The 10,471-nt window shown below is 44.6% G+C and overlaps 1 protein-coding gene across 1 annotated transcript; it reads left to right on the forward strand.

Moving 5' to 3' along the window:
• Positions 1-2,720: 2,720 nt before the first annotated feature.
• LOC311211442 (dual specificity protein phosphatase 13B-like) lies at positions 2,721-10,072 on the forward strand (the record flags this gene model as incomplete). The annotated part of the gene is made up of 3 exons (XM_084290175.1): positions 2,721-2,911; positions 3,603-3,823; positions 9,816-10,072. 3 exons carry the CDS (start codon positions 2,721-2,723, stop codon positions 10,070-10,072), a joined length of 669 nt encoding a protein of 222 aa, XP_084146301.1.
• Between the last annotated feature and the right edge of the window lie 399 nt (positions 10,073-10,471).

Here is a 10,471-nt window from a genome sequence, read left to right on the forward strand (position 1 = left end):
CGTGTGTATTTCAACAGGAGTAAATTCCTTAGCTTGAATACAAGATGTACGTAAGCACCAGCTCAAAGTCAGCTTAGCATAGTTCTGAAGCAGCACTCCCACCTTACAAAGAAAACCATTATTCCACAATTTTTGGTATCCATACAGTAAGCAAAGCACACGCTGCCTCCTCTCACCTTGTCTACACAGTTATGTTCACTTCTAGAAAGACAATTAAAAAAAAAAAAATCTCCAACAGAGCAGTTTTCCTATGGTTTGCCATACTTCAGAGCTGTCCCCCCAGGCTGTTACAGGGATGGGGTTATGGACCTGGAAAGCACAGCTCCTGGAAGGGCCACGCAAACACAGCGACATTACCAGCACTCTTGGGCAGTGCCATGTAATTCTCTGCTCACACAAAGCTTAGCAAAGCAAGGCTGACAGCAGCCTTCAGTCCTCTGAGGCTAGGTAACACGAAAATCTATGCATTTATACACTGGAGAGGGCAAGAGGAAGGGATAACAGGCAGCAGTAAATAAGGAACAAAACCCAAACAGTTGAAAGCAGCTTTATAGGGAGTGAGAAGTGCCCTAGAGTGGTCATTAGCCACACTGCAAGGAATGAGATACATCAAAAAAGGGGAACATTTGCTGCAGATATTATGAGGTGGGAAGGATTGGAGGAGGCTGTTATTCTTGAAACATTTTAATGAACTGGCAGATGGCCTTGTGGTCAGGACACAGGAAATGCGAGTCCCATTTCTGCTGCAGACCTCCTGTGTGGGATCAGAGAGTCACACAGGTGTCTGGGATCACCAGCAGGAGCCGGGGCAGAGCCGGCGCAGGGACACCGGGGTGGCCAGTATCAAAGAAGCTATCAAAATTGATGGGGAATGTCCGTTCCAGTATGGGAATGCCTCCATGCCTCCTCTTGCACAAAGCCATCTGAAATGGGCAAGAACATCTGCTTTTGTTTTCACAGTAAAAGCTGACACTGGAGGAGATATGCACATTTGGGAGGGGAGCACATTCCAGAGTGGAGCTCTTTGTAACACAAACAATACGAGACCTGGGAATGTTGTTTTTTGGTGAAAACGTACTGTATTTTAAAAGGAGGAGACTGCCTGGGAAGGTGGCAGGAGAAGGTGTACTGAAATAAGAGGGCACCCCCCTGACAGCTGGGAAGCAAGGCAAGTCACCCCAGGAGCACAGCCAAAGGGTGGCTTCTGGCCAGCGTTCACTGGCCTAACACCAACACAGCGGTCACTGCTTCCCTCCTCCTTGGTTGGCCAGCTTCTCCATCAGTGAAACAGTGGATTAATATAAAGGTGCCAAAAGCTCCCAAAGCGGGCTAGCCTTCATCTTCTCTCTGCCTGTGTACACAAAGAGAGATGTTTTTAAACAACGTGGCATCAAAATGTGACTTCAGGGCTAGTGAAAGAGCCTTGATGGGACACCAGGAAAACCTCTCACCACAGCTATTGGAAATAAATTGTCAATGTAGCACTTAAACGTAAATACAACCTATTAGTGAGTGATGGAGCTGTTCAGCATAGAGAAGGAAGGTTTCAGGTCTGCTGTCCTGTACTGTTTTACCCCACACCACCCCTCTAATCATTTGCACAAAGCACATTGAGCCGTCGATGGCAGAACATTGACTACAAATTCATCCAAGTCCTAGATAGATACTGCTGGTCTAAAGCTGCCTGAGTTGACAGACTTCGCAATATCTCTGCAATGCAGATACTTGACTAGTTTTTATAACATAGAAACAGACTTTTAAAAATAATTTATTAAAACAGAACTCCGGTAAAAATGCAGTTTCTATTATCCTCCTCAAAAATCCTCCCAACAGCTCAAATCTGCAGCTAACACATGGAACTACTATTTCAAAATACATGTACCACATGGAAATAGAGTAATTCCAGAGATAAATTGATTTCTAAAAATAAAATAAAATAAAATAAAATAAAATAAAATAAAATAAAATAAAATAAAATTCTCCTCATAATTAAAGTATTTATTTCAAGAAAGCAGAGGAATGCAAATGAAACAACCTATAAAAAACCCTATAGGAATGTTTATGAATGGCAGCTAGAATCACTCTAACTTACTCATGCAGATTCTTTCTACCATGAATGTTTGTCATCAGGACAGCAGGTATGGCTGGTAACTACCATTAGAAGAACCAAAATACTCATTATGGTTTCCTGTATTGAATCAGACAATTCAGAGTTAGCCTGTGAGTAAGATTTTGCATGCCCAATTCTATTCAACTCAGCTCAGCTTGTTGATTACAAATTATAAAAGACAACTTAGATGGAGAATATATAAGCAAGTTTTAGTTGCATGGTTAAAGGAAAAGTGCAGCGTATCATATTCGTAACTTGTTTCTATACCCACTGAGTAGCTACAGTTACATGATACATTTTCCATAGCATTACCTCTTTCCATTAAAAGCAGAACTCCTCTCATGCTGGCCTACCAAGGACTGGGCTGTTTTGCTGCAGTAACAATAGTGTCTAAAATTCCAAATAGGAAGAGGGAGAGTTTCTATTACCATGAAGGGAGGAAAAAAATAATCATGAAGTTATAATCAATTGTTTGACAAATCTGGAGTAATCAGGTCAAAATAAGCTGAGTACCTGAGCCTAGCAGCTTGCAAAAGCTTTAGCTTCCAATTGTTGCCGTAATAATATAAAAATTTATTTTAGAAGCACATGCTGCCCTCCACCTTTCAGGATGGCCTGGGACTCTCTGTGCAGCAGGGACTTACTGCGCCCCACGATAAGAAGAGCCTCAAGCCGGACTCGGGGAAGCCAGAGCAGCGATGAGACACCGTCTCTGGAGGAGCTGCGGCGCCTGCTCTGGACAAAGGCACGCCCCACTGGGCACGTGGATGAAGTCTGGCCAAACCTTTACGTGGGAGATCTGTAAGAGAGAGAGAAGTGTTGAAGGTGTTGATGAAACTCTCAGCCCCTACCCTATCCCTGCCCTAATCCTCCACACTACTTAAAAAGAGAGCTAGGCACTAATCTGGGGACCCCTCACAGAAAGTCTAATTGTTGAGAAAGGCTGAACTGTGCTTTAGATTGCACAAGCAACCTGAGCATCCTGATACTCCCCTCCAGGAGAACATTCCCCCTCCTGCTTTAGCACAGGAGGCCCACACTGCTGCAGCCTGGTAGGGCCACAGCATCACTGCTGCAGGTGGTCGCAGCAGGGCCATGTTAAACAAACACCCCCTGGTTTTCACTTCATACTGCCAGATGGCATCAGTCCCCTGGCCTGACGGGTGCTCAGCAGAGGTGACTTGGTGGGAAAGCAAACCAGAAAAACAGTTTGTGCACAAGTATTTCATCACCACAAGCTTTTTATTTTTACTTACCTGGGAGGAACCTAAGTTGGTGTTTGGGGAAAAAATGGAAATGTAGGAAATATAACAGCCAGTTTCTTAAAAAGCCAATTCTGTCTTGAAACATCTTTGTGGACACTTTGAACCTAACTAACTTGTCAGAAAACTGCCAGTATGACTGGCTGTTGTAACAAACCACACCATTAGCAGCATGTTTTATCCCGCACTGCAATGCAGCAGCGGGATACAAACTACCCGTCTTCTTCCAGGTACGTCGCTCGTGACAAAGCACAGCTGAGCCAGATGGGCATCTCTCACATTGTGAACGCTGCTGCTGGGCGATTTCGCATTGACACTGGGCCCAAGTTCTACAAAGACCTGCCTGTGGATTACTATGGAGTAGAAGCAGAGGACAACCCCAACTTTGATCTCAGCATTTACTTCTACCCAGTTGCTCGGTACATAAGAGCGGCACTGAACTCCCCAAGAGGTAACTAGACCATCTGTGCACGTGACATACCTTTGGCATGCTCCTTGGTGTAGGAGCCAAGTAGGGCAAGATCAAATAGTACTCGGCATAATCTAACCACCTGCAGATGTGGCTAAGAATGGAGATACACAAACCAAGCAGCGTCACACCTGCCTCCCAGACTCCCACAGTGAGTCTGGGAAGCTGATGACATGAGCTGCAGAGAGACTCTCAGTACCTTGTTACTGCAATCATTACCCTGTTCAGGAAAAGACAGAAGTGAAGCCACACTGCTGTTGAAGTCTATTTCTAGCCCTCAGGAATGGCTCACAGCATTCCCTCTTCAGATATTCCTGCTCAAAATCAAACTAGTTATTGCAGAGATCCCCCCAAACTTCTGCAGGACTCAGGGTAGGAAAGCCAAGGCTGTGCTCCCAGTACAGAGCATCAGACCCTGAGCAAGGGAACATGGCATGGCAGTGACCCACCCTAGGGCATGAAAGTCCTTGAAGGCTGGAAGGCAGGTGTCACTTGAGTGGGTTTTACTGTTTTTTGCTTGCTTGTTTTGAAAACTGCATATTAGTGTGAGCTTCCTGCAGTTTACATGTTATCTTTGTGCATGAAGGAAAAATACACAAGAAGATAGTTGTACAGATGCATATTTTCTCTGAAGGTAAAACAGGGAGGGTGCACTGAGCAAGCATTCAAAGGGGTTTTCCCTGTGTCTAATACTACTTAACATCTCTGTTACCAAAAGACAACAGGATAGCAAACCTCCTTGACTAACTATATGGACATTCTGACCCAGGAGGAGATGCATGCACTTTATCTTGCAAAATTAGTAATGGAGTTTAAAATAAAAGCTGGGATCGTGTAAAAACATCATAATACAACAATCTATACAAGCCTTATAAACAATATAGGGAAGAAGTTGCTAGGAAGCAAACTGGTTGAAGAGAGCTTGTTTACCAAGTCTCCTGACTTGATAAAACTGGTCGGGACAATGCCATTTTATTGGTAAAAAAACAGTCAGGAGATAACACTACAATGTTGCTAAAAAATAACCTTGAAATAGGAAGATAACTAGCCAAATTCTTGGGCTTGCTAAACAGTGTCCAGATATGATGCCAGAGAGCTGGAGCTAGTGGGGACTGTGCCTGTTAAGGATGAGCCTTCACAACGCCAGGTCTCTACTGTGCCACAGAACTGAAAAGTGATTTATGAAGAGAACAGTTAGTTATGCACTCAGCAGACTGTTCTGCTTACGTGACAGTGAGCTTTAATACCAGTGAAGGTTCCGAAATTTTAACTCCCCAGCCTGGTGATGTGCATCTAGAAGATCTGACCTACACATCTAGAGATCTACACTGTACAAGCTAGGAAAGGGAGACACAGTAATAGAAACCAGTGCACCTTTGTGCTAGATACACGAGTTTACTGCTGTTTGGAGTGCATAATCCACCCCGATAGAAAGCACTTGCCTTTGTGGAACTGAGGGTTGCATTTGGATATCAAAACCACTAACATATTTGGGAAACTTGGATCTGCATCCATGCCTAGTACTGCATATACTATTTACAACTGAAGTCATTATTGGTGGTGCTCCAGGAAAAGGTAAGATCCAAAATCTCCTCATGCATGTGCAAAAGGAGTTTAAAATAATAATAATAATTCCAAGCTGATTGACAAAAGACAGAAAACAACAGATGAATCATGGTGGCCACAAAAGCAAACAAAACCATTGTTTTGCAAGATGCATACCCAAATACTCAAAGTTATGAATGCAGAACAAGTCAGGGCTCAAGGCAAATACAATGAACTCATCGTGTCTAGAGTTCCTATTTATCCCTACTCCTGTGCTTTTAGATACTACTTTACTGAACTCCATATGGAAACAGGGCTCTGGGAACGGAGACAAGGTGAAATTCAATCATATAGAGTCCAGCTGTTGCTGACATTCATCATTTTAAGGAAAGTGCAACAGTTTGGAAAATATATAAACAAGATGTTCTAGAAGCATAATTTCCTGAAGTACAGAAATTTAGCAGCTAAATATCCGTGACCTGTGGAGGGATGAGACAGGGAGGGGACTGTTACTCACATCATTTAGAAGAAGAGAAAAAAGCTGAATGTATTACAAGCAGTGATGCTGAACAAAAAATTATACCAGGTGACAAGAGGCCTGTTCATATTAAATTCAAGATGTAATGAGGTACTTCTGTTTGATTGAGAAGTCATTTAAGACTGCTGCTTAACAACTACTAGCAAATTCAGCTTTTTTTTTTTTTTCTTAATGAAATTAAAATTATCTTTTCTACCTGGGAGGATAAATTGAAGTTAAGACTATCTGAGGCAAAAACATATTTAAAACTATGAATCAAATACTCATTAGAATCAAGCAAGAAGTGTTTTCCCATCATGCTTGAACCAAATTCTGATGTTTTACTCCTCAAATCCAGAGTGCAGCACAGACTGATTTACTCCAGATTTCTGTCTTAACTGAACAGATATTCAGTAATACCAATATTAATCTTGCCCATTTGTGTGGACATCTGTGTAGCTGGCATTTTTTGGTAGAGCAACTAAACCTAAGCATAAATCAGCAAAGTTTGATAAAGTTTAGCAAAAGCAAACTTGAGCACACAGATGAAAGCATGCCAAGAAAACTACCATACTAAAAGAGAAAGATTCCCAAGTAGAGAGCTCATGCTTTTATTGCTCTCCAAACATGTTTAAAGCAGGCAGGTTTTAAGTCCCCCATTAACTTACTGAAATTGTAAACCCTCTCAAAGGCATTTCCCTTCTTCCACATCACTGGAGCAAATGAAGAGCCAAGCTCCCTCTCCTTCCTTTTTGTTGCTGTTGTTTGTTGGTTATGAAACAAGCTTAACTGAGGAGAAAAGGGTTCTTCTCTCTGCCATACGGACATCCCGTGCCTCACTTTAAGCCACCTCTCCCCAGAAGATGACAGCCCTTACCTGTTCTGGGAGGCCTGGGAAGAAGGGGCCCACTGCCATTTACAGCTCTCCTCAGGCTGCTTGCTGTTTAAAGAAGCGCAAACATAGATACTGGTGAATTGAGAAATAGACCATTCGTCATGCACCTGGCTAGAGGCTGGTGGCTAAAACGCAAGGAGAGATGAGAAAGCGAGGTGGAGCGGGGAGAGCCCCGCTGAGCTCTGCTGCTGGTGGGCAGCAGGGCTCTGCTGGACCCAGAGCAGCAGGGGCAGCCGGGGCGCTCGCTCTGGGTGACAGAGCTGAAGCCTGGTCTGAAGCCAAATTGAATCCATCCTGCAAGGAAGCAAGGGCTAGTTCAGGACATTTAGCTCAGTTAATGATGAGTAGCAAAAGGACAATAAGATATTATGTGTTTTAATGGCTAATTTGTTCAGCTACATTGAATTTCCCAACTTGAATTTGGCCAACAAAGTTGAATGTGCAAACTTTATCCCTACTGCAAGCCCTTTGATGTCAGTAGAGTTACAGCAGGCATGAGCTGGATACAATATCCATAATCCGTTGTTAAAAACCAAGCGTTATTGTTCTGCACAAATCCCAGCCAGATGACAGTCATTGTCTGCCTCTGCAAAGAGTAGCTTGAGATGCGCGGTGCAACATTTCAAGTAAGGATTGCAAGATTTAATAATGCCAGAAGCTAAATGCCCCCACTTCTCCTCAGTTAATCCCATTATTCCTAAGGGATCCTGTTACACGCTGAGAGAAGGTTGCAACATGGCCCTCTAATGTGGGCTCAGTCCAACTTCTCTTTGGAGTGTATGTTAAAACAAAGGCTGGGGGGGCAGAATTGGAGGACATCAGCTTGTGGCACGGCTTCTGTGGTGCAGAAGATCTGGTTATAACCTCCCTGCCCATCCCATGACGGAGAAACGGACCACAATGGCCATTGTGAAGGCTGCTCACGAGGGCTTCCAGCACTGCTTTCCCAGGCCCTGGTCCAGCAGCCACCCCAGGAAACCAAGCCACGGTGCTGGGACGAGCTGCCTCCCGTGGGAGGCTGACGCCACGCTCCAGTACCGAGGTCGCTGCAGTCAGCCCACATGCTGCAGACGTGCTCTGGGCACTGCTCAGCCGTGGTACGTCGTGGCGGGTTCAGTGTCACTTAACCCATTTACAGTTCCTGAGAAGGGACGTGGCTCCAAGCCTGTAAACAGAGCTGAAGAGCAACACAGCTTTTGTTTCCTGACTCAAGTTAAACATTCAATTTGTTTGCTGCAAATAATCACATAGTAAATTCAAATCTGCTTTCATTAGAGCCATTTTACGTTAATTAAATCATTTCACATGACTGATCTATCTGCAACAAACAGTCATTTTATTGTCAGTGTACCAGCATTTATCATAACCTCTGTGCATGGTGAAAAAGGCTAGCTGTGGAATAGACACTGCACACGTAAAAGAGGCGATATACCTGCACCCTCATGGGAACAAGTGAATTAGAGAGCCATGCAGATTGGGTCTGAGGTCAATAGCTGGGGCTTGTTCACTTTTGCTCAGATGTCTTCTAAAGCAAGCTGCTGATCTAGGAGGACTCTTTTGAAGTGTAGATAAGCAGGGAAGAAAATTCAGTGTGCTCTTACTCCCCACCTCCTCATCTCAGACACAGAGTTAGATATAATCCAGCAGAGTAGAGCCAGACTGTACGAGCAGGAGCCTGGAATTTGTTCTGTTCTCTGTGCCCTCATAAAAACACATCGGGCAGCTTTCAATGGCAGCACCTGTACCTGTGTTCAGCTGGGTCTTCAGTTCCACACTGCAGACGGGGTGAGCATTTCCCAAGGCAGAAGATTCCTTCTGGGTGGCAAAATATAGACCCAAGAACCATTCTGCAGAAATGAGGTTCAGAACAACAACTCTGCCCAATTTTGGTCAAGAGTAGATTGAGTTTCAAACTATTTAGCACACCAAAATCAAACCCAGCATCAAGGCCTTCTCTATGTTTTTTATTATTATTTTTAAACCTTTGTTTGTGCCTCGTGAAAATTGAAATTAACATCACCTTTTAGCAGGAGTGCAAAGCATTTCTCCTCATTCCCACAAAAAGTAGGATGTCACGTCCAAGAATCCCCATAGAGTTAATTGAATTGACAGATAGTGTAACTTAATTTGAACAACAACGTCAAGTTGTGCAGAATACAAATAAATTCTGCAAACCTCTACCAGAATTGGAAAACACAAATGAAAGATCACTTGATCTTCCAATTCTGCAAAACCTTACATTACAATCAAAGACTTCTTCCCTCCCCCTGAGGTTTTGATGCCCAGTCCATCCCTGCTGGCACCAGGGCTGTTTTTGCTGCTTCCTTGGAGACTATATTTGTCCCTTTATTTCTCCTGAAGACATGTCTATCTTTAGGGCTGAGCTCAGATTTCTCATGCCAGGATAATGAAAGGTGGCGGTGTCACATACGTTGCAGAATCGACACTTCTCTGAACCTGCTGCCCAGAGCAGGTTTTTACAACACATGCTCGCACTCTCCAAGCATGTGGCTATGCGATCATCATTAGTCAGAACCAGAGCAGTTGCTAAATAAATACCCTGTCACAAACAAAATGGGATTTAAGATGAAAAGCTGTGCACAAAGTACCCAGAATTAACACCCAGAGAGACAGGGGCAATCAGTCTGAGGTTTTTGGCTGGATCTAGTGTCATCGTCCAAAAGGGATATTTTTGTCTCACTTGAAGCTCCACTGGCAACTACATCACTCCCAAAACCAGGGGTGAGCAAGCAGGGACAACCAGGGATGACAGGCTGGGCACAGGGGCAAGGGGCACGAGAAGCAGAGGGAAGAGGGGGCAGGTTGTGCTCATGCCTCCTCACCTGGGTCCCATCACAAGCAGGCTGTGCAGCTCTGAACGCTTTTCTCTGCCACCTCTGCATGCCACCAGGCTGAGGGCTAAGCCCCAAACTCACAGACACAACCACAGATGCTGGGATGCAGTTACGAACTTTCTGGCCCTCTGGTATAACTGAACCCCTCTCTCCACTCTCCAGGCAAAGTACTGGTTCACTGTGCGATGGGAATCAGTCGATCTGCAACTCTTGTCCTCGCCTTCTTGATGATCTGCGAGAACATGTCCCTCACCGACGCAATTCAGGCCGTGCGCTCACACAGAGGGATCTGCCCCAACTCCGGCTTCCTCGAGCAGCTTCGGGAGCTGGATCTCCAGCTGGGAAGGGACAAACACAGAGGAGCAGCGCCCTCAGGGCCTGTCTCCTGCTACCAGACACAAAGACACTGCCCAAGCTGAAGATGGGGCACAGATGCTGCAGGGACTTTGCTGTAGCTGCACTGAGAAACTCCTCTGGAAACGGCTGGTAGGAGCTCAGTATGTATTTTTTGGATAAGCCCACTAATTGAAAGAAAATGAAATAAAGAGGGATTCATATTGGAAATTTCGCCCACCTGGGCCTGTTTCTTTAACAACCTGCTGTGCAGGGCACAGGGAGCAGTTGGGTTTTCGTGCAGAATTAAAAGGCAGCACAGCCAACTTGAGGAGACTTTTTACTTGCTTATAATTGCGTTTATATGGCAGGAGGGAAAATGGCTCAACTAGTAAACTAGAAAAAGAAACCATAAGGTTTTCAAGCAATCTTTAACCTTTCACATCCAGCTGGCACAGGGCGGGACGGCAGGCTTGGTGAGCTGA

This window comes from Netta rufina (genome assembly GCF_964035555.1).
Source record: "Netta rufina genome assembly, chromosome: 7".
In the NCBI taxonomy this organism is placed as follows: Eukaryota; Metazoa; Chordata; class Aves; order Anseriformes; family Anatidae; genus Netta; species Netta rufina.